Raw genomic sequence first — 25,097 nt, forward strand, 5'->3', positions numbered from 1 at the left:
AGCCTGTTTCAGATTCTGTGTCTCCCTCTCTCTCTGCCCCTCCCCTGTTCATGCTCTGTCTCTCTCTGTCTCAAAAATAAATGTTAAAAAAAATTAAAAAAAAAATGAAAATGTATTTTTATCTCAAATGACAAAAAATAAGAAAAGATAACCTTAATAAATTATTTGAAAAATCACTTAAAAGATATTTCACTATGAGATTAATGTCATTTATCATATGGAGGCCTCTTAGATATATAAATAAAAAACAAATGCATCACGATCTAAGACTTTGCATAAGAAAAAGCTATCAACAGGATTCACAGATTGTTACTCAATTTTGATCTTATTAGGGTCTTATTAGGACCTGATTAGGACCAAGAAATCTGGATTTGAAGTTAGTATCAGCACTGTGATCTTACAAAAACCACCATTTCTGCTTCCTCAAATTTATACTAGTAAAGAAATTTGCCCTGAAATCTCATGAGACAGCAAAGGAGACAATTTCCAAACATTCTAAAAGACTATACAATGTCATACAAATATGTCTTTTTAGAACAGAATAAGGTCATAGGCTGTGGAATGTGCTTTGATTTCAACATCTGCCAAGCAAAATAAAACACCTTATATATAATATCATTCTAGAAAAGTTGAAGGAATCTGTGGTGAATGAGGGGTAGAGTAAAATAATTAACTAAAGTTAGGTGGACTGAATGGATATTCTCTTTCCCCAAAGTGCTGCTTGATGACTGTTGTTAATTTGAAGGGATCAGGTCTCTAGTGGAATACCACAGTAATCTATCTCATTCAGGATTTAAAATAGTTATTTGAATAACGACATTGCTGGCAGACAGATCACATCTGCAAATACACAGACTTACCACATAGTCTTGAATGAACCAAAATGAGAAGCAGCTAATAAATATAAATATAAATATCACAATCTTATAGAATACAAGATCATGATAGGTAATTGTGCCAGCCAGACACTTAGGGACATGTGTTAATATTCCATTCTTAAGGCCACCTTGAACCGAGGTATTAGTTAAATGCAGTGCATCCAGAGGAGGGCAACAGGAAAGTAATGGTTCTGGAAGCCATATGTGGTGGGAATGGAAATGCCCAGTGTATCAGTAATTAGTCTTTAAGCAATGGTTTTATGCCTATTATCACAAAAGAGTCCATCATTATATGGAACCCAAGATAGGCCCTTCATTTAATACAGTGCTATACTATCAGACAAAAAGCCTCAGGTGTTACATCAAAAACTGAAATAAGTCAGTCTACAACACAGACGACGGTATTCCTCAAGTTAAAAAAGGAAGGGTAACTAATCTGGCAATCTAGCTTATAGTTGAATTTCTATAACTTTCTTTTGCAAACATGGAGAAAAAAACCTATTTCTAAACATACCTTAATGAGAACAAACTGAGGGTTGATGGGGGGGGTGGGAGGGAGGGGCGGGTGGGTGATGGGTATTGAGGAGGGCACCTTTTGGGATGAGCACTGGGTGTTGTATGGAAACCAATTTGACAATAAATTTCATATATTGAAAAAAATAAAAATAAAAATAAAAAAAAATAAATAAATATAGAGGAAAAAAAAAAAAAACATACCTTAAACAAGTAGTTCAATCAATGTAGCCCCAGGCATTTCCTAAGAGTCAATACTGACCATTACATCGTATTTATGTATGTATGTATGTATGTATATATGTATGTATTTATGTATGTATGTATTGATTGATTGATTGATTGATTGGAGGTGGGGAGGGGAGAATGTCAGTCATAATTCTCGGTCATACTGAATGGCTGAAGAAGCCAGAGCTGCTGAGCCTAGAAAGAGTAGTAATAGGCTATTCAGCATCTATATGCAAACACTGGCATTCACCTCCATGCCTGAGGGATATGACTTGTTCTGTCTTGCTTCTGAGGGTGGAACTCCTCATCACTACAAATATTCAAGCTGCAGGCAGATGAACACCATGTTCAGGGATGTTCCAGGAGGGACTACTTACTCTAAGAGTAATGGCTGGAGTAAGGGATCTATAAAGTTCTGCCAAAGCCTCTAAGTTTAGGTAAGTAAAGATATCTTTTGTATAAAAAATATCCTCCCCTCCCAAAAAAAAATCCAAATACTACCCAAATAATTCTGTAAAACAATTCTCTATGTGAATGTAATTCATAAGAATACGATCCATTTTTTATCATAAATTTATATGACTTACCATTTAAGACTTTCTTTTCTTCATGATAGTCTGTACAGTGATTTAGAAAAGAAAAGTCAGATAATAATACTATAACATCAAAGAGAGTATCAGCTAATATTTGAAGATAACAGCACCTTCCTTGAAGAGCTTTCTGTTCAGGTCTGAGGAGAAAAACAAGGCTAATAAATAGATGGTCGATGTTTCAAACAAGGAAGCTTCATTCTGAAAATTGCTGGGCCATTTCTTCCACAGGTGTTTGTCTCCCACTTCACTGAGCTTTTCTCTACTTCTCTGAATACTTTTTTCTAATATCTTGGTTAACTTCTTTAGAAAGCATATAAAAACCCAAGTTTTGTTTAGGTCATCATATTCCAAAGTAATCAAAATTATTCAGAATTTATTATATTACACATTATAAATAAAATGTTCATGCTAACAACTCAAAGAAAGACACCTTATACCTTTCTTATCTAATCTAGGTCAATACTTAAAAAGATTATTGCTTACTCCAAATTTAAACGGCAAAATGATGAAAGTATAAGACTTTCACTTGTATGTACAACACAGTAATATTTAACAGTTATTTTCTTTCAGGATGGCAACCAACTCACAAATCTACATTGTATTTTGACCACCAAAGATGCTACACCATATGGTCAAAATAAAACCCTCAGCAAGTTAACAGAGTTAAAAAAAAAAAAAAAAAAAAAAAAAGGAGGAGGAGGAGGAGAAAAGAATGACAAGCCAACAAAATATCCAAGCAGTAAACTGGTAGATATCAATTGTTGAGGTAACCTTGTTTTATAGAAAACAAAAACAAACCACTTAAATGAAGGCTTGCAAATCTTTTATGTTCTGATTTTCAATCAACCAGGGATACCACAATTACCTCTGCTTCACTCGACTATCATAAAATAATCATGATTAAGGAGGCCAGATGACTATTCTTTTTATTTTCTTTATTTTACCAAAATAATTTCAAAGCTGAAAGGGATCTTAACAACATGCAGCAAATTACCATCTGATCCCCTCATTTAAGACTGAAAGTCAGGGGTCAAGGACTTGAATGAAATCCACAGCCTTTTAGCAACAAAGCCAAGATTAGACTTCATAGCCTCTAAGACTCAGCATCATATTTCTTACTATGCCATTGCTAGTGTTAATACTTTCTGGAAAGGCAAAAGACCTAAAAACCACTTGACTTATACCTCAAAATGAGCTCTGCTTATCAAGTGCCAAATAAAAATCTATTCATTACAGTTTGCAAGGGATCACTGATGTCCTTGCTTGATCACTTACTTTCATCAGTGGGTTTCATCTGTCTTTCCTACTTAGTTGTAATTATTTGTTTTATCTTAGAACAACCAACAAACACACAGATAAAAGTAAATTAAATCTATTTTCGGCGTACCACATACTTGGCAGTTTGATGAATGTCATTTATCAAATAAAACAATTTGTTTTTATCTAAGAGGATCACAGCTTTTGAAAAATTGCCCCACATAATTTGTTTCTAAGGAAAAACATATGTTTATCTTATATGATTTACTTCCCGCCTGACATGAATTGATTGAACCTGTCAGAAGTTTCTGGATCCTACTACATAGGTCATTTTTTCTGAATCTTTTTTTTTTTTTTTTAATACAAGAAGTACCAGTAGGAAGAGATTTTTCTACTTAAACGGTCTAAATTACTTTTAAAAACTCTACTTTTGCAACTCTTTCAAAACACTGACACATAGAAATAAAAGACTATTTTTATTATTAAGCATATTTACATCTGAGTCCTTTTAGTCACATGAGACTGACAAGAAATCTGACGTTCTGTCTAGATCATTAATTCCATAGCCAAGAGAATTTGTATTTTCTCATAATGTTGGTTAAACTGCATTACTCTGATAAGAACCTCTGCTTTCTGGAGAGATCAGAGTAATTTTGAAAGCCAGCACTGCAGTTTACGCACTGCACTCTACTCTTCTGCGGTAAAAGGGTAGGTAAGGATTTTCAACTGTGGCCCCAATCTAGTTTACCTCTGTTGGGTGAAGCCACAGGAGGACCCCCACAATAAAGAAAGAAAAAAATCTGTTTTACCAGTATACTCATTTTTTAAATAAATATTTGATCAGGGTGCCTGCATGGCCCAGTCGGTCAAGCATCCAACTCTTGACTTCGGCCTAGGTCATGATCTCACAGCTTTTGGGTCTGAGCCTCACCTCAAGTTCTGCGCTGAGAGCATGGAGCCTACTTGGGATTCTCTCTCTCCCCCTCTATCTCTGCCCTTCCCCTATGCACACGCTCTCTCTCAAAATAAATAAATAAATATTAAAAAAATAAATATTTGTTGGCCATCATCTTAATAAACACAGTGACATAATGTGAAAACATTTTGATAAAAAGTTAGGAAAATACGAATATATATTGTTTGCTTATGCACCCATAAATTTGGAAGGATTCATAAAAATTAGAATAACATGGTTACCTTTGTGTATACATGGGAGGGGAAACCAGTAGATGGGAGACCGAGGTATGAATCATGTGATATGCATTACTTACACATACTTGAATGCATTACACATACTTGAATCATGTGAATGCATTATTTATTCAAAAAAATTAAATAAATGGAATTAAAAATAAAATGTTGATACATTCTCTTGAACACACACAATATGATAAATGCTTTAAAAGAGGTATGTAGCATACCTAGAAGCATAGAATGGGATATCTCTAGTTGGAAGGAATTTGAAAGGACTCCATTGAGGAGGTAATATTTTAGCTACGTTTTGACAATATCCAGGCATTTGTCACCGAGGCCCTGAAGAAAAGCATCCTAGGAAGACAAATGCTGAGTATTTATATTTGAGCATTTAACATGTAGCTACATACCTCATCTTCTTATTTCCAAAGGTCAGTATCACGTAACCACCAGATATGAGCTCAGTCTTATTACCAGAGATCTTATCACCAAGACCAAAATGCAGCATTCTATATTCCCTTAACTACTCAGGCTTGCCAGAAGATGGCTCCCTGGCTCTCTACAATATGTTTAATAATCATTTTTTCTCTAGAAATTCTTCCATATTTCTAAATGGAACTCTTCATAACATAAATGAGGCTTAAGTCTTATTTTCGTTTCAAGTTACACACTAATTTCTCAAATCTTATAAAATTTAATGATTTCAATATTTCTAAACTATCTTTACCTTTTTACTTTCCTTTACTCATCTTTGTAATCATCTTCTGAATTACCTTTAAATTTTATACATCCCTTAAACTTCAAGGCTCAGAATTACCCCTCACCCTAGAAATAGTTTACTGGCAGAATTAAAATAAGTAATTAATAGTTGAAATACATACTCTGAAAAATTCCAGGGTTAAAGAGATTTTAAAGTACTAGAATGTGTAGGTACTCCTGGTCAGTTTTCTTCCTACTACTCATTTAACTAGTCACAGAATAAGCTGCATTTTTAGAAGTTTGTGGTTTCTCTGTAGGTAGGGTATACTTGATATTTTTTATTCAATCCCCCAATTTATGAGTTATTTTCCATTCTTGTCATATCCTCTTAGGGTTAACCACTCCTTCCTTATTTGGCATCACCTGCACATGAATATACACATGTTCAAAAATCATCTTTCCCTGAAAACAAAACAAATACTAACCTAAACCAAACACTGGTCAGTAGCACCCACAAAGCATGACACACTTCCTATTCAGGTTTGCACCTGCCCTTGACCAGGGACTTCTCACCCCCATTTTCAATGACCTCTCCCTTATATCTTTCTGGCAGGAATCACTCAGACAATGGACTGACAGCAGCAAAAGCAAATTAAGGCAGCCTGACTAACACAGCAAATTTTCTCATCTGGTAAGGTCCATATCACCACAACACCTTGCTCTTTCTCTCCACTAGTTAAGCCTCGGCTGGCCTTGCTTTCCCCCTATCAGTTGGCACCTGAGCTTATATTTTGCCCACCCACTGAGCCCATTTTACCGAAGAAACTGAAGCTCCTCGATGAGAGAACTTTGACTCTACTTCGAACTTCCAGACAGCAGCCAGCCCATTCAATAGTTATTTGTCTTACATACGAGCTTCACATACATGTGCTGTGGATACTATCATTTTTAAGAATAGAAAACTAAAGTAGAGGGTCTCACTACTTCAGCACTAGTAACATTTTGGGCTGGACAATTCTTTGTTGTGGGAGTCTATCCTGTGCATGGTAGGCTATTCTGTGGCATCACTGCCCTCTCCTCTACACACTAGAATGCCAGGAGCACCTAGGTTAGTTGTGCCAACCAAAATGTTTCCAGACAGTGGCCCCTTGAGTAGCAAAATCAACCCCTGTTGAAAATCACTGGCATAAATTTAAAAAAATTATGCAAATGCGGGTAATTTTAATGAGTGATTCTTTACCTTACAAAAGGAAGCATTCATGAGTTCTATAAATGGCAAGATTCTCCAAATGAATAACTACAGCCTTGAAATAAGGTACATATACATAAAAACCTCAGTATCTTCACTTTTATTTTTATTCACTTATTGGGGTTTTTTCAAGTTTTTATTTAAATTCGAGTGAGTTAACATATAGCATCTTCACTTTTAAAGTAAAGGTGTTAAAACAGCTCTAAACCCTCTTCCACCTTTAAGTATTCTACTGATATGGTTCCAAGTGCTTTACAGTCAGTAACTGCTTGAGAGAATGGGTATGAAAACAAAAAACAAAGTATTAGAAACCATGATAAAGTGATGAGAAATTAGGAAGAGACACTTTTGGGGTACCTGGATGGCTCAGTCAGTTAAGTGTCCACCTCTTGATTTCAGCTCAGTTCATGATTTCACAGTTCGTGAGTTTGAGGCCCCCCCTTTGGGCTCTGCACTGACAAGTGGGGGGCTTGCTTGGGATTCTCTCTCTCTCTCTCTCTCTCTCTCTCTGCGCCCCTCCCTTGCTCACTCTCTCTCGAGCTAAAAAATAAACGAACTTAAGACAAATTAAAAAAAAAAAAACAGAGACATTTCTGACACTGCACTATGCCACTGGAAAAAATGATTAGTATTTTTAAAATATGACTTACATTAAAATTTTTTAAAGTACACTTACTTTACTTACATTACTTACATTAAAATTTTTTAAGTATAAAAATAAAAGTGAAGATACTGAGGTTTTTATTTAAATGTACCTTATTTAAAGGCCATGGTTATTCAATTGGAGAATCCCTCCATTTATAGAACTCATAGATGCTTCCTTTTGTAAGGCAAAGAATCGACTCATTAAAGTTACCCACTTTAAAAAATTTGGTCTTCAACAGTGCTGCCCAGAAGAAATATAATGCAAGCCATAAGCATAATTTTAAATTTTCTAATGACCACATTAACAAAAAGTAACAGGTTAAATTAATTTTAGTAGTGTATTTTTACTAACCACAATAGATCCAGAATATTATCATTTCAATATGTAATCTATGTAAAATTTATGAGATATTTTACATTTTTTACAACGAAGTCTTAAAATGCAGTCTTTTACACTTTTAACACATCTCAGCTTGGACGAGGCACATCCTAGCATTCGACAGCCACATGTGGCATGCAGCTACAATAATGGCAGCTGAGAACTAAAATAGGGCGAGAAGCAAGAACATTTTTCATCTTTGCCAGAGAATGTAGTGTTCCACATAAATAAATAATCAAGAACCGAGGCTTAACTTTCCAAGGAAAGTTTCTCCTTTTATTCATTATTGATCTTTTTAAAGCACAATATAAATGGTAATGCTTTTCAAACAAAGGATTACAAAAAACACTGATTCTTTGCTTGATAAAGATCCACCAGTGTCATGTTTTATATTCTGGTGCAGTTAGCTTTGCTGTTTTCTTCCTACATACCTGTGCATTTCATCACCGCCATGCTAGAAACCACCAGATAAATTGAAAACTATCTTCCCAGAACTGCCCAGCTGTGGAGACGGCCATAAAATGGCAATTCTGGATTCCCCTGCTTTGGGGTCTGGCAGACCACCTCCTTAAAAGAGTGTGTGAGGGGGGCGCCTGGGTGGCTCAGTCGGTTAAGCGGCCGACTTCAGCTCAGGTCACGATCTCGCGGTATGTGAGTTCGAGCCCCGCGTTGGGCTCTGTGCTGACTGCTCAGAGCCTGGAGCCTGTTTCAGATTCTGTGTCTCCCTCTCTCTCTGACCCTCCCCCGTTCGTGCTCTGTCTCTCTCTGTCTCAAAAATAAATAAACGTTAAAAAAAAAATTAAAAAAAAAAAAAAAAAAGAGTGTGTGAGGGATCTGGTACTGAAAGAAGCCCATGCATTAAAATTCTCCTTCAGTGTAGCCCCTGGGTGCCCATCTCCCCCCAACAAATCCCCATGCCAGCGACAGTCTCTTTCCCCCTACTGTTCTCACTTCATCTTTGTTTTCATTCTCTGCTCCTCCTTCAACTCTTTTCATCCTCTGTTCCCATTTCATCCAGAAGTTCCAACCGGAGAGTGAACACATGCTGCAGTTTGCCAGTCACAGTTTATCCCCTGTTGTCTCACCACGATTACTCACAGAGCCTCCCTGCCTGCTCAGAGCTGCCCCAGTTTGGACAATTACACAGTTACCCTGTTCTAATAATTTCTATCAATAAGGCCCAGCAGAGTTCAATGATCAATCCCTGCTCATACACGAAAGGCACAATTGGTACTTATGTTAAAATGGAACTTCACCTTAATTATCAGGAACATTCCTTATTTCTGACACATTAGATCTTTCTTTTTAGTTACTCTGTTCCTTTTACATGCTCTACTCCTGCTGGTTAGCCTGGAGTCCAAACTGTATCTTGAGTCTCTACTGTTAACAAAACAAAACAAATAACAAAAACGATCCACTTACTTGGAATCAACACCTTTCTGATTTGTAAAATTCTTGTCTTTGCTTCCTAATGCTTTTCAAGTTGTCTCATCACTCCCAGCTACTGGCCTCACCCTAGCAAAAACACTTACACTCCAAAAAGGCTTTAGAGTGAAACCTGGATTCACAGCCCTAATCTCACATGCTCCAGCAATAATAATAATACTTTCTTTTTTACGGAAACAGAACCATCTTTCAAGGTGAAACACTTCAGTCCATGCTGGTTTACGCCTGATAACTGTAGGGACACACAAAGGAACAGAATGTAAGCAGCCTCAGTACCGCAGGGGTGGAGGGGTGAAGGTAGCTAGGACCGCGGCAACCACTTCTACCAGCTCTACTGCCCAACCCCCTGCAGCTTGTTAGGCACTAGTGGTCAGAAAACATGCCTTTGCTTAATCCTCACAATAATGTTAGGATGTTTTCTTCTTAAATCCCATTTTATTGCTGAGGGAAAACTCTCAGATCTGTCAACTGGTACCAAAGAACATAACAGCTTATAAGTGGCAGAGATGTGCTCTGACCCCATCAGCTTCATGAAATTTGTGCTTTCTATAGATCCTATGCTGCCTTAGTAATCAATATTTAAGGACAGTGACAGCTGAGGACAGTGTTAAAAAGGAATCTTTTAATTTATGAATACAAAATATCTGACTCCATATCTCATTCTGCATAGGAAATGTGTTCATACCCCCCTGAGCCAGGTGGTGACGAGGAGGAAGAATACTCACCACAGTTTCCTTTTTTATGATTAGGATTCAGAAAGCCTGTCTCCTCGACCCTTCGAACCTCCTGATTTTGGTTTTGTGTGCTGTTTTAGTTTTTAATTTTTCCTTTTCAGTCTTACCTACCTGTATCTAATCCTTCTTGTTACTGAATGATTTCAGGTTGCCAGTTATTTTCTCTCAGCAGTTTTAAGATACTGTTCTATTGTTTTCTGGCTTCTACTGTTCTTCTGGTAAACAGGCTATGGCGGCTTATAAATTACACCTAGTAGCTTAGCTGTCAATTCACTAAGCACTGGTCTGTTACTAAATCTATCTCTCTCTGGCTGTTTCTGGATCTTCTCATTGTCTTCAGTGTTCTGCAGTTTTACTACAAAGAGTCCATGTGTGGATTTCTTTTTATTTTGTTTGGGATTTGCCAAACTTGCTGAATTTGAGGATTTATGACATTAGTTCTGGAACATTCTTAGCCACTATCCCTTCAAGATGTTGCCTCTTCCTCAGTCTCACTTCTACTTACTTCTGGAAATCTGATTACAAGTGTTGGATCCCCCACACCTCTTGCATATTTTTTTACCCCTTTGTTTCTCTGTGGTACATTCTGTATAACTTACGCTGCTCAATCTTGCCATTCGCTGAGCTCTTCTACTATGTCTAAACTCTTTGGCTACTTGTGCTATGTAATTTTTAAACTCACCACCTCTATTTTTCATTTCTAGAAATTTTCTCTTGTTTTTTAATTCAACACAATTAAATTTTAACAGTCTCTGTTAACAATTTTAACAGTCTCTTGTTTTTTACTCATGTTACTAATAGATTCTTATTGCCCTTAACATTTCAAATATAACTAGTTTTAGTCTGTATATGAATAATGAAGCCCTAAGGGTGAAATACTACTCTTGTTTCTTGCAGAAACAAGAAACAATGATTTGTTTCCTCATGTGTTGTCTAATTTTTTATTGGACACTAATAATTATCTGATGTGTACCTGTGGGAATTTTGAGGGCTTTAGGTCATACGCGTGTTTCACGATTGAAAATGTGTATACACCTCTGACAAACAGCCTGGGAAACTACTAATGGGAGGCCATTTTATTTTTTGGTTTGAGGTTTCTGGGACCACATAGGTGGAATATACTTGAATTCCCAACTCTTATGTAGGCAGGGCTGCGGTTACAAATTCTCTGAGGAAATCTCTCTTTCCTCTCCCCTGTCACCTCATAAATAAGGTCAGGGCAGACAAAATAACCTGACATTCCCTTGTGTTGGACAGATTTTCTTCATGCTTTTCCATTTCACTCATTACACAGACCTTCAAGAGTCCAAGCCATAGGAAGGGATCTCGGTTCCAACTCCCTGCTTTTAGAGACCCACAATCTGGTCTTCCACCCACTGTGTGACCGTTAACATTCTGGCATGGCTCTTAATCTAGATGACCAGATCATCTAGATAAGTGCTAGAAGGAAACGGAGGCTTCAGAGCTAGCTTATCACCCTGGATTGCTGCCTGAACTTACCCTTTTTGTATGGGGAAATATCTGGAGATTTTGAACCAATCCGCTTATTTTAAATGGTGTTTATCATATTTGGTGAAGTATTTTGAGAGTCATCTGTCTTTCATTTCCAGAGAGGAAGAAAGAAACCAGAAAAGTCCTTTTTCTAACTTCACATCCCTTAGGGAATAAGAGCCTCAGGAACCCGCATACTTTCTGATACTACAGAAGAAGACATGACCATTAGTACCAGATTATGTAAATGAGATAAGGAACAGTCAGGATGAGGTAAAAGTAGTCATTCAGAAACTCGAATTAATACTGTGTCTCCTGCTGGCAGTGAATTAGTGAATTTAGGAGTCAGTTAAAAGGAGAAAGGAATTGGCTTAAAACGTAAACTGGTTTGGAAGAACTTCCAGACACTAAAAGTCACATTAGTGTGCTTTTGGTATACACACATACTGCTTATTTGTTTTGTAACAATGAGAAGAAAAAGAAATAATCCTTTTTGAGCATCTATTACACTCACGGTGAAAGGAACTTTACTCATGTTACTTCCTAGTCCTATGAATCACTGTACAGATGAAAACTGAGGGTCAGAGGTAGAAACTGGCCCAAAGACTGCACAGTCAATAGGCCGTGGAGCTAGGGTTCAAATCTGGGCATGCCTGTGCTATTTCCACACTGCTGACGGAGGCCTTGAATGACAAAATTCACTGAACTAATAAACAGAAGACTCAGGTCAGATAAGCCAATTTATTCTTAATTGAGTGTCAAAGTCAGGAGTTACGTAAAAGAAACGACTACTGTTCTATCCACAGTCAAGAATTAAGTGCAGCATTTCTGCTATTCCTGTTGTATGTCCAAAATTTTCAGAGGGTGCTCTTCTGAAAGAAGCTTAGGAGGCAAAGAGGTGATCTCCAACATCATACAGATTGTAGAGTCAGGTCAGAAGGTTAGGGTAGGGAATCGGGTTTATTTTAAAAGTAGTTTAAAATCAGAACATGGGTTTTCCATAATATAGGGGCAAGGAGGGGAATGTTCAAGGCAAATGGGAGACAAAGCTGGGAGGAAAAATTTCACTGTGTAACATCATAATTTCTGGGTTTTGAGTCATGTGACTATATTACATATTCAAAAAAATAAATTCTCAAAAACGAGTCTAAAATTCAACTTTAACCAAGTGTTCTAGCTAACCCATGTAACAACAGAATAAAAGACTAATAATGAAAACTAAATAAGAAGTAAATAGAGTCCATTCATTTCCATAATGCTCATTCCTCACACGTATGAATGTTCTCTCAAAACCTGTCAATATTCTAAGGTTAAGTCATTGCTTCATTCATTCATTCATTCATTCATTCATTCATTTATTCATTTAAAATCTTTACAGTGGCTGCACCAGGAGGCCGGTGAAAAATAAGAACAATATAGTGATTTATTTAAATCTATCTGTCGAAATCTAAGTAAAAAAAAGTATGTGCGTGTTACACATCACTGCCAGGTTAGCACTTGGCACAACTTACCTTTAGGAAGAGCAGGTTTAACTGCCATTCTGCCAACCAGGCATTCTTTCAGCATGGATTCATAATTGACCCAACGATGAACCTGGTGTGGGATGTAAATGACAGAGAAGCGACATGACTCTGACTCCATGAGATGCTCTAATTTTATTCGGAGCAAAACTAAACATACTTAGACTGCTCTGGAAAACTAAGCAGATTCAATTAGCCAGTAAGGGAGTGACAGGAAGGCAGCGTACCATGTTCTCCAAGTGCCGTGTACAGACCTTTCAGATACCCATGAGGTCTCAACTAGTTTCATAATAATACTAAGATGTTATTTGTCTTTTTCACCAGTGTTGACGCTTGCACTAATGTGGAAAAGGCAATGGTAGGTAAAACTGCTTGCATGCTGGCAAGTCAAGGCAGAGGTTTCAATCTTTATATTCTTCACCATCACATACCCATGGGGGCCGGGGGATTGGTTTCATTTAAGAATATGCTTTATGAAGTAGAAGAAACTATTAATTTTCTTAAGTCTCAACGTCTGAGTAGAGGCCTTGCTTACATTCTGTGTAACAAAATGAGAAGTTCTCAAAAACGCTTCTGCTGCAAAGTAAGATCCTCACCTTGAAGGAAAATACCCAGGCAATTATTTGATTTGCAAACTGAACCGAGCTTTTGTCTCAGAAGACCATTTATATGTAAAAGAAAAAAAATGACTGATAAACAAACTGGTTTTTCAGACTTGGGTGTCTGACAGACATTTTCTTGAAAACGAACAGACTGAGATTGTCACGGCAAGGAAAACAACTGCCATTATTTGTTGCCTGACTCATCAGTGGGAATTAAATTTAAACACCCTCTGGAGGACACCTTCTCAATATACATTAAAAGCCTAAAAATATGCAGCTCTTTCACTGAGTAATTTGTGAATTTACCTGAGAAAATATTCACATACACACGAAGATGCAAATGCCAGGATATTCATCACAGCACTATTTATATTAGCAAAATATTGGAAACAACCTAGATGTCGAATTGTAAAAGACCAGTAAAAGAAAACTAATAAATTATTCAATAAAATAGTAGATAATCAGGAAAATAATCAGGTCAAATAATACTGATATGAGAATGCTTGTGTACACTCCTGAGTTAGTAAATATATACTAAAATAACAAATATGCAATATATGTATATAATTATAAAGGAGCCTCCATTTATTAATATAAATTAAAATTCCATATACCAAATATTTATGGAGCATCCAATGACATGTAAAGCATTATCCCTGGGGCTAGAGCATTGGGTAGAATTTTAACAGATAAATGAAGAAGAAGGATATCCAAGGAGGCAAAAGTATGAGGTATCCCAATCATGGAACGGGTGATTGGCTCAAAGCACTTCCATTTGCTCAAAGCCAAATGCATGTTGAGGATATTTACTTTAATACAGTCTTTTGAAGGCCTCAAAGGCCATGATAATGACTTTTGATTTATCCCATTGTCAATGGTGAGCATCAGAGAGCTGTAGAACAAGGTGCTAAGATGACTGTCTTTAAGAACACTAATCTAGCTGTCATGTTATTTACATTGGTACTGGAAAGTAAAGGGATCTGTACAGTGTTACAATGGTAGGGCCAGAGAAGGTGATAATGACTTGATCTAAGGCAGTGGGAAGAGAGAAAAGAATGTAATGTTTAAAATTTTTTTTTTTTTAACATTTATTCATTTTTGAGACAGAGAGAGACAGAGCATGAACGGGGGAGGGGCAGAGAGAGAGGGAGACACAGAATCGGAAGCAGACTCCAGGCTCTGGGCCATCAGCCCAGAGCCTGACGCGGGGCTCGAACTCACGGACCGCAAGATCGTGACCTGAGCTGAAGTCGGACGCTCAACCGACTGAGCCACCCAGGCACCTCAAGAATGTAATGTTTAAAGACAGCATCATGGGATTTCGCTAGTGACCAGATAGTGGTGCACAATGAGAAAAGGCAAAAATTACTTAAGTGGCTTCAAGTCCCCATTACCAGAAAGAGGAAAACAGAGGGGGAATAAAAGGGAAGTAGATGGGTTGATATTATTTGAGAGCAAAATGAGTTGAAGTGCCAACAGGTTATCAAATTGCCCATCAAGCATCTGAAAATACACAACAAGAGGTCAGAAGCAGGATCTAAAGTAAAGACAAATCTGACAGAAAAAAGATTACTTAATATTCTTTGTACAACTCAAATACTAGCCCTGAATAAGTTCTCTAGTGTTTAAAGATATAAGAAGCTTCACCACAGAATCTAGAATATAAAGTTGTTTACTTCTGTGGTAAGTGAAAGTCTTAAATAAACATCACTGGTCCTATGAAAGCCAAGGGGAACGCAGCAATCTGGTAACTAACATACTGTTTAAACTGCTAAAGAATTTAACACTATAGCAGTTCTTGTGACTTCTCCGAAACAATTTTGCTTAAGTAAGGTCCATATAACTTCACAACACTGAGGAATATAAATAGGACTAGATTTTACTGAGGAATCTTCTTGTGGAAGAGTATATTCAGAATCAAGAGGTTACAGAATAGATATAAGAAAAAAGTATGGCAGACAATTTTTCACACAAACGCTTCCAAACTTTTCTATTTGGCTTGCATTGAGAGACAATAACAACTACCAAATGACGATGAGAATTTGCCTTAAAACAGCAATAAGGGGGCACCTGGGTGGCTTAGTTGGTTAAGCATATGGCTCTCAGGTCATGATCTTGCAGTTTCACGAGTTGGAGCCAGCGTTGGGCTCTGCGCTGACAGTGTGGAGCCTGCTTGGGATTTTCTCTCTATCTATCTCTCCCTCCCTTGCTCATGCTGTCTCTCTGTCTCTTTCTCTCTCAAAATAAGTAAAAATTACAAGTTAAAAATTAAAAAAAAAAAACAAAAAAAAAAAACAGCAATAAGAACCTCCCAAGGAGAATGCTATTATGACCAATGGCCAAACATGACTTTTCTCCAACCCAGGAAGAACACTAATTGCAAATAGGATTCTGCTATTTAAGCAGATGCACATTAAGTACATTTAAATATAAAACAACCTATATTTCTGGCAACCTGGTCAAAAATTAAATCCTAAAATGGATGAAAAAGTAGAAGGAACAGAAATCAAATTATATTTGTTCAGAAGTCAACTCTAAAAATAACCCAATCTGATTCTGGTATCTGAAATGGTAAAATCCCAGTACTACAACGTGGATAACCATCACAAAATACAAAATAAAGTATATGTGAGACAAAAGCAAATTTCTGTTCTTCTCAAGATTGTTTCAAAATAACAGTTCACCCTATTGACAGCAGTAAACATAACTCTATGTAACTTTAAAATAGTATAAGAGCCAATGTTTATTTTTAGTCAATGTAAGGGGAAAGATGACTAATTTAAATAAGCGTTTTTTGAAATATACATTCAGAATCTCTGCTATCACTCTAGGAAAAATAAGTTTTCTATTCATTAATCATCTGATTTTCTACATGATAAGCAGATTCAGTACAGCAAGATAGGCCAATTATATAACAATTCCCAAATGAGAAAAAACTAAGGGCAGAAAAGCTAAGTGGCTTGTTTTTTTTTCCAATTGTTACTGTCGTCCATAAGCCAATCATCATCATAATCAAAATTAATAAAAACTGAGTAATCAGCTGCTAGCAGAGGAGACAGCAAGCACTTAAGAGGAGACTCCTGGATACAGATTTGAAACCATCTCTAAAATTATAGTAAAATAATTTAAAGGCAAATTAAACAGTTGTTACTCTCGAGCATCTTCCCAAATTTCAAAATTCAAGCCAATGCATATGAAATTTGTGCAACTATGTTTTTTCTACAACTATCATACTGCTAAATCTAAGAGAACGCTCCCACTGTAATAGTATGATTAATTTCACCACCTTACCTGATCAAAAAGGTCAGTACCATCGGATCCTGCAGCTCTCATTAGTTCATCTTCTCCACCAGGATGATACTCCATATAAGGAGTGACATTATAAACAAACCCTGTATCAAAACAAGAGGAAATAATATCATAAAAAAACTTCTTAAAAATTATACAAACTAGAAATGTAAGTTTCAATAAATCTTTTCAAATACATCCTTTTTAACAAATTATTATTTCTAAGTATTAAAAACATAAACGGTCAAAGATTTCACCATACTCGCAAGCTAACAAGTTAGCCTGCCAGTTTCATGGGTCCTCGGCAGAAAACATCAGACACAGAGGACAGTTTAGTACTCACACCACTAGCAGTAGCCACAATATCAGCATTTGCATGAGTTCCCTGAACCCCAATTCCTACAGACCTTTGGGAAGAGGGTCAGATCATACCTGTACACTCAATGTGCTGCATGACAAGAGGGGAAATTTGAGTTTAGGAAAGTGGAGTCTTTTATAACGAGCAGTAAGCACACGTGTCCTTCGTTCTGGAGGAAGACATTATCTTTATTGTAGCAAACAGTAGGCAAGTGGTCCTTTGCTCTAGAGTCACTAGCTCTACCTCTTGAGGTTGTTTACTATGCACACATCCTTGAAAAGACAGTCAGTACTTCTGCTCATAAGGCGTGCAGATAACCTGAAAACCCTATAGAAAATTGCCTCCTAACACAAAGAAATAATCAAACGCTGTTTATAATTTTTAAAAGCTCTCTCTCTCTAATATTTCTACTTCATCATCCTCTACTGCCCTGTTAGGAGAATCTGATGAAAAAGAATCAAGGTCTCATCCATGTGTCTGATCATCTCAGTGAACGCCAAGCAATCAAGGATGCCTGGGCCACTTAGGCATGCTCTGGGAAAGCAAGCACAATTCTTTTCTGCGGTTGCCCAAGGAACAAAGATTATTGTTTAGATCTTAATAAACCCTTTATCTTCCCGGAGTATTTATTTCATCTGTTCATACATTTAAATGTATGGTTATAATTTAAAAAAAAAAGAACAGGAAACAACAAAGGAGGAGTTGCTTTGTTCTCAAAGCAAGAAGGCTAGGAGTTGCTAGCCTTCTCAAAGAAATGAGTTGCTTTTTAGTCCTTTACTTGAAAACTACAGAGTAGACAAATCCAGCCCTGAAGACACCTCAAGGGTGCCATGAGAACAAGTGGTTTTCTTCTATCCAGGACATTTCCCTCTCTATGTTATGACTTCCATGAATTTAAATCACCTCAGATAACTTAAAATGTTCATCTACAGAATAATCTTGGGAGGGAAGAAGCGATTGGGTTTCGGACCCAAAAAGGCACTGTAGTTTTTCCACAAGTTTAATTTTAGAGAATAACCAACTAGGTAGATTTCTTTATAAAACTGCTTAAAAAGCAATTTAGGCAACAAAAAGAAGTAAATTCACAAAATCTTTCAGCAGTCCTCCAAATAAGTCTGAGGAAAAAAAAAAAAAAAAAAACTAGTGGAGTTTCCCCCTTCCTTCTTCCCTATCCATCTTCTCCACCAAATTTGGAAGGAATTTTTCCTATTGTTTAGTGCTTCGAAATCTATAGTCCACAAATGCCAGAGATAATGATTAGGATCAGAATTATTCCCAATTGATTTTTTAAAGACAGAATGCCTTCCAGACAAAAGAATCCCAAACTTCCCCTGTAACCAAACCTTGACTAGAGTTTCTCAAGAACATGAGACTTAGAACACATGATCACGCACCGTCTTTGATGGAATCTCATTACCTGTCAGTAACCAGCATAAAGACAAACAGGCAGGCAGCCCTGCCAGCTATTCAGAATCAGCATAGAAAGGCTAAAACAGGGGCACCTGGGTGGCTCAGTCGGTTGAGCATCCGACTTCAGCTCAGGTCACGATCTCGCGGTCCGTGAGTTCGAGCCCCGCGTCAGGCTCTGGGCTGATGGCTCAGAGCCTGGAGTCTGCTTCCGATTCTGTGTCTCCCTCTCTCTCTGGCCCTCCCCCATTCATGCTCTGTCTCTCTCTGTCTCAAAAATAAATAAACGTAAAAAAAAAAAAAAATTTAAAAAAAGAAAGGCTAAAACACCCCACACAAGTTCTCTTCAGCCTCCTGACCCTTTAGACTGACCTTCAGCCTCTCTCATCAACTCATTCTGGACCTGAACGACTCCCCATGCTCTTCAAATGGACAAGACCAGGAATGCCTAGACAATCCCTCACTATAAGGAATTGAGACTTAATGTCTCGGCCCAAGAAATGTTAGATCCAACCACACTTGGCTCATGATTTGTTAATTATGACACACAAACCTAGCTCCAAAAATGCAAATGATGTTTTTCGTCTGGTGCCGAGGCTCACTCTTCTTTTTCTTCCTCTATTTTATGTCCTTCCCTTTTCCTTTTCCTTTTCAAAAGCATTCCTGAAAACTAAAACTTGAATGTGGCAGAAGAAAACAAATGCAAAGAACCGAACCTTATGCTCTCCTTCTGTGCTTCACTGTATTGTTTGTACTATATATGCTTTTTAAAAAACAAGCCTCTAGCTTCCTATATCCTTACTACCTGGTTTTTAGAAACTAATTTTGCAACTTTCTAAATTTTGCAACGACACAACTTCTTCCTACAGCTTTAGTTGCTCAAGTATGGCAGATGTATACAACCAATTGCCTATTAAACAGATAGTATTTGGGGGACCACAGACATAATCTCAACTTTATGCTAGGCTATTAATAAATTCTGCAAAACCTAAATCCTAATAATGACATTAAGAACAAAAATAGGCAGGAAGAGATTCATAAAACACCAATCCTGAATGGTACAAAATTGCCGTGGCCAAGATCCTCTGGTTACAGTCCAATTGGTGCTGCACTACTTGGGTCATCATTGGTGCTCATCTACTTGGGTCACCTTCAGTTGCAGGGGAAGATTTAAGGAGAGTATCTATTGACTTTATTGATGAGTTGATCTATCCATCCACTCATCCACCCATCTACCCATCCATCCATCCATCCATCCATCCATCTTATCTATCCGTTCCCTCCTTTGTACTGCTTTTTTTTTCTGGATTTTGTTTTATAAATTCTAACCAGGGACAGATTGCCTGACTACTGTTAATAAAAGCAAGTTAATTTCACAATATATACACATACAAATCATAATACTGTACATCATAAACTTAAAAAGTGCTATATGTCAATTATATCTCAATGTAAGGGAAAAAATATAGATAAAAAAGAACTTATTAAAAATTAAAATTAAAATGCAACAGTTTTATTAGGAACATATGCTCTAATGTTTAAATACATCACCTTTTAAATGCCCAAGCAATATTCAGGGGTACATTTTTAGCTAACTCATCCTAGCAGAGTTGCCGTGCAATCGAAAACATGCACTCAGAACAATGGCTACACTAAGTTCTTTAGGCAATGTACTGGTAGTACCTGTGCCAATATTTTCGCAGTAAACTATCTCTTTTGTGTTAATAGGTCTGGAACTCTGAGCTCTCAACTAAGTTCTTAGAATAAAAATTACGCACTTTAAAATGACCAGTTAGTGCTTTGCATCCTCAGAAACTTACACTACTTGGGGTTCTCTCTCTCCCTCACTCTCTGCCCCTCTCCAGCTTATGCTTGCACACACACTCTCTCTCAAAATAAATAAATTTTAAAAACATAGAAATACTGCATAATACTTGGTATGTACGTGATAGGCAGTAAATAAATTTTTGTTGGATGAATACCATGTGGGGCTTTAGAGTTAAATCTATGTTTGAATTTTAAACAAAGATTAATTTTAAATCTGACTACAAAAATACCACTTTTACTTACAGCGGTAGTTCTCAAATTTGGGGACTTGAAGATCTCTTCACTCTTTAAAAAATTGAGGACCCCCGAAGGAGCTTTTGTTTATGATGGTTATATCTATTGATGTTTTTACCTTTCATAAGTGAAAATTAAGAAATTTAAAAAGGCAGCTCTTTCTGCCCACGGGTCCTGTCCCTGTTCTTTAATAAAACAACGAAAGAAGGAAAGAGAAAAAGACAAAGAGAAAAAGAAAAGAAAGAAAGAAATTTAAAGAATATTTTAAAATTAAAAATAAAAACAATAAGCTCACTACGTGTTATCCCAAATAATAGGTATTTTTATGAAAAATAACTATATTTAAAAAAAAAAAACCTAGAGAAGTGCCATTGTTTTAAATTTTGGCACGTATCTTTAAAGTGTGGCTTAATAGTTGACACCTGTATTCTCATGTCACCTTCTGCACCTAATCTTATATACCTGTGAAAGAAGTATTTTTTTTAAAAGGCAGATAACAGTATTACTACAAAGAATTTTTGGCCTTGGACCACCCACCAAAAGAGTTTTGAGCTCCATCAGGAACCCCTGGATCATGCTTTGAGACTCTCTGACATAAAATAGAACAAAGAAAAAATGACAAATTATTAATGGGTGTGTGGCCTGAACCATGGGGATGCAGTTCACTCCTTACTGGTGAGCTTTTAGGGTTCACATATGGTTACATAACCTGAAAAAGTATGGGAGCCTCATCTGGGAGATAGATTAATAGGTATAAATGTCACTTGAGTCTCACACCGTGGTGTCTGCTATAGAGCTGGCACTGAGAATAAGTTGAGGCTTGCTGCAATCCAGTTGTGAGTTCACTTATCTGAGATATGTGATTCAGGTTCTGTAGGTGGGAAAAGGCTTTTTCTACCTATGGGAAGTTGGAGTGGTAACTGAAAAAGAGTGCTCCGAAAGAAGTTTCACACAATGTTGCCGAGAATGGAACACGTCTGGCAGTTCCTCAAAAGGTTAAAAATAGACTGTATGTGATCCAGATTTATTCCTAGGTGGATATTCAAAAGAAAGAAAAATATATGCTCATGCAAAAACGTGTACATGAATGTTCATAGCAACATACTTCACAATAACTTAAATGTCAATGAGCTGATGAACAGATAAAGAAAGTATATCATATCCATATGTGGAGTAATATTCAGCCAGAAAAAAGACTGAAGTATTGACACATGCTACAACATGGATGAACCCTGAAAATAGTATACTAAGTGAAAGAAGGCAAACACAAAAGACCATATATTTCATGCTTTCATTTAAATGAAATGTCCCAAATTTGCAAGTCTCAAGAGACAGAAAGGACATTAGTGGTTACCTAGAACTGGGAGGATAGCTAAAGAATGTTTCTGCATATTGCTAAACCATAGCATCTGCGGTCAGTGACCGCTATATAGGGACTCAGATTCTTCACAACATCAGTATCAAAAACTCAAAGGTGATTTCTCCTTTTCAAAAAACTAATGAGTCTCCTTTTGTTTGCTTGTTTCTTTTTAATACTTTTTAAGTTCAGATCATGTGACCGGTGTTACTAGTGTCTCTTTTACTTGGCTGCTAGGAAGTTCAGGACTACATTTAATGCTCAATCACAGTAATACTGTTAGCTAGGTTAGGCAACTGGTATATTTTTCTTTTATGTTTTATTGTGGGTTTTTAAAATTCTTACACATAAAGTTAAACATTGTGTTGCACGATGCCTTAGTCTTTAGCAGTAACAGTTAGGGTTTAAATTACAACAAATATAAAAAGTATATGTGAAAAAACGAGGGGCATTTATCAAGATGGAGAAGAGTTCTTTCTGTGTAAAATGGCGACATTAGTTTTTAGGTATAAAAATGATACTGAACATTGAACTCAAACCTTTAAATAAGCAGTGAGCTCCGAGACACTGGTACTATTTAAGTACATGATGGATGATGGTCTGTAGATCTTATAGAGGTTAAGTCCTGTACTAATGAGAAATCAGACCAAAAACTGACTTTAGAGTTTTCCCAGTTTTTTTTCCTTTATTATTTTTTTTAACGTTTATTTATTTTTGAGACAGAGAGAGACAGAGCATGAACGGGGGAGGGCCAGAGAGAGAGGGAGACACAGAATCGGAAGCAGGCTCCAGGCTCTGAGCCATCAGCCCAGAGCCCGATGCGGAGCTCGAACTCACGGACCGCGAGATCGTGACCTGAGCTGAAGTCGGACGCTCAACCGACTGAGCCACCCAGGCGCCCCGAGTTTTCCCAGTTTTAAGACATAGGGCTCAATCCCACGAACCACGAGATCATGACCTAAACTGAAATCAAGAGTTGGTCACTTAATCAACTCAGCCACTTAGGAGCCCCTGTAGTATTTCTATTTATTTCACTATTCACCACAGTTCATTTTGTTGGCTCTAAAATAAATGAAGGGCTCTAAAGGAAACATGTTTACTGGGTTAACACAGTAAAATCATAGCTTATTTCACAGTATTCAAATGCAGATCCAGTTTTGCAAGTGAAACTGTGACTACTTTGCCATCTTGTGTTCAATAAAGAAATAGCACATTATTTTTATTTTACATCTACTGATATTTATCTAGTTTCTCCTAGCAACTGCTGAGAGAGGGTGTTAAAATATGCAACAGTGATTGTGGATTTTAAGTCTATCTTTCAATACTATTAATGTTTGTCTCATGTATTTTGAAACTTTGTTACAAGGCATAAACAGTCTTCCTAATGAACTGACTCTATCTCTAGTAAGATTTCTTGTCTTTGTCTGGTTATATCTTTTATCTAATTTTAATATAGTCCAATCTTATTATACTTACTATCTAGACAGTATATGTTTTTCTAAGCATTTACTTTCAACCTTTCTGTCTCCTTATATTTAAAATGTATCCCTTATACAGAGCACCTAAACAGACATTTCTACAAAGAGATACAAATGGTCACCAGGCACATGAAAACATGCTCAACATCATTCATCATCAAAAAAATGCAGATCAATCCACAATGAGATATCACCTCGTATCTGTCAGAATGAGTAAAATCAAAAACATGAGAAATAACAAGTGTTGGCAAGGATGTGGAGAAAAAGGAACCCTCACGTACGGGCACTAGGAAATCAAATTGGTGCAGCCACTGTGGAAAACAGTATGAGGTTCATCAAAAAAATTAAAAATAGAAATACTGTAGAATCTATAATTCCACTACTGGGTATTTATCCAAAGAAAACAAAGACACTAATTTGAAAAGATACATGCACCCTTATGTTTATTACAGCATTATTTACAATGGCCAAGATATGAAAGCAACCCAAGAGTCCATTGATTGATGAATGGATAAAGATGTGGTATATTATATACACAGTGGTATATTGGTCAGCCATAAAAAAAGAATGAGGTCTTGCCATTTGCAATAAACGAATGAACCTAGAAGGATTACGCAAAGTGAAATAAGTCAGACAGACAAATACCATATGATTTCACTCGTAAGTGGAATGTAAGAAACAAAACAAATGAACAAAGAAAAAAAGAGACAAAAAAAGTGACTCTTACATACAGAGAAAAAAAACTAGTGGTCGCCAGAGAGGAGACGGGTTGGGGGATGGGTGAAATACACAGAGAGGATTAAGAGTGCACATATAGTAATGAGCACTGAGTAATGTATAGAATTGTTGAATCATTATACTATACACCTGAAACTAATATAACACTGTGTGTTAATTATACTTCAATAAAAAAAGAAAAAAAAAAGGAAAGGAATTGACCTAAGGTACTTTGGAAACCAATGTTTTGACTGGGAATGTAAAACTAAAGACAAAATTATACAAAACACTAAACTAAACAAACCAACAAAGTGTATCCCTTATAGCCGTCATGTAGTTAGGTCTTGACACACACAAACACACAATCCCTTTCAATTCAAATAACTGGTCCATTTATACCTGATTATTGATGTGGCTGAATTCAGAGCTACCATTTTATCAGTCTTCATTCTTATTCTCAAATTTTCTTTTTTTTCTTCCAAGTTTTCTGCCTGTGTCTCTGTTCCTCTTTCCCTGCCTTCTTTTGGGTTAACAAAGTATTTTTTAGAATTTCATTTTATCTACTGACTTTTTAGTTATACCTCTTCACATTATTTTTTAAGTGATTGTTCTAGGGATATACAGTATATGTCCTTAACTATAACCAATTCACTTGAGTTAATACTGTACCCCTTTTTACATTTAATATAAAAACCATTTACCACTCTCCATTCCCTATACTTTGTGCAACCCCTCAGTAGAATCTTATAATTTTTGCTTTAAACATTAGTTACCTTTTTTTAACAGGTAAGAGGGGAAAAAGTATTTTTTTCCTCTTTATTCACATATTTACCATTTCCTAAAGATCTGAGCTTACATCTGGTATCATTACCCTTCAACCTGATGAACTTCCTGTCAAACTCCTTACGGTGTAGGTCAGCTAGTGCTGAATTCTCAGTTTTTGCTTATCTGAAAAAGTCTTTATTTCCTTTTTCTCTTTAAGGAATTCTGTAACTTCAAAGAT

At 36.7% G+C, this 25,097-nt stretch overlaps 1 protein-coding gene across 3 annotated transcripts in view; it reads right to left on the reverse strand.

Moving 5' to 3' along the window:
- LOC109263360 (cytochrome b5 reductase 4) overlaps positions 1-25,097 on the reverse strand; it is a 105,562-nt gene that overhangs the window by 52,953 nt on the left and 27,512 nt on the right. For all 3 annotated transcript variants that reach the window (XM_019442768.2, XM_019442769.2, XM_019442767.2), the window contains exons 3-5: positions 16,720-16,820; positions 12,818-12,899; positions 2,207-2,236 (exon numbers count right to left, since the gene is read on the reverse strand). In XM_019442768.2, coding sequence (XP_019298313.2) covers positions 2,207-2,236; positions 12,818-12,899; positions 16,720-16,820 — 213 coding nt within the window. The remainder of the gene's footprint in view (positions 1-2,206; positions 2,237-12,817; positions 12,900-16,719; positions 16,821-25,097) is intronic.

This window comes from Panthera pardus, unplaced genomic scaffold, assembly GCF_024362965.1.
Source record: "Panthera pardus isolate Hobbes unplaced genomic scaffold, ASM2436296v1 HiC_scaffold_17, whole genome shotgun sequence".
NCBI lineage: Eukaryota > Metazoa > Chordata > Mammalia > Carnivora > Felidae > Panthera > Panthera pardus.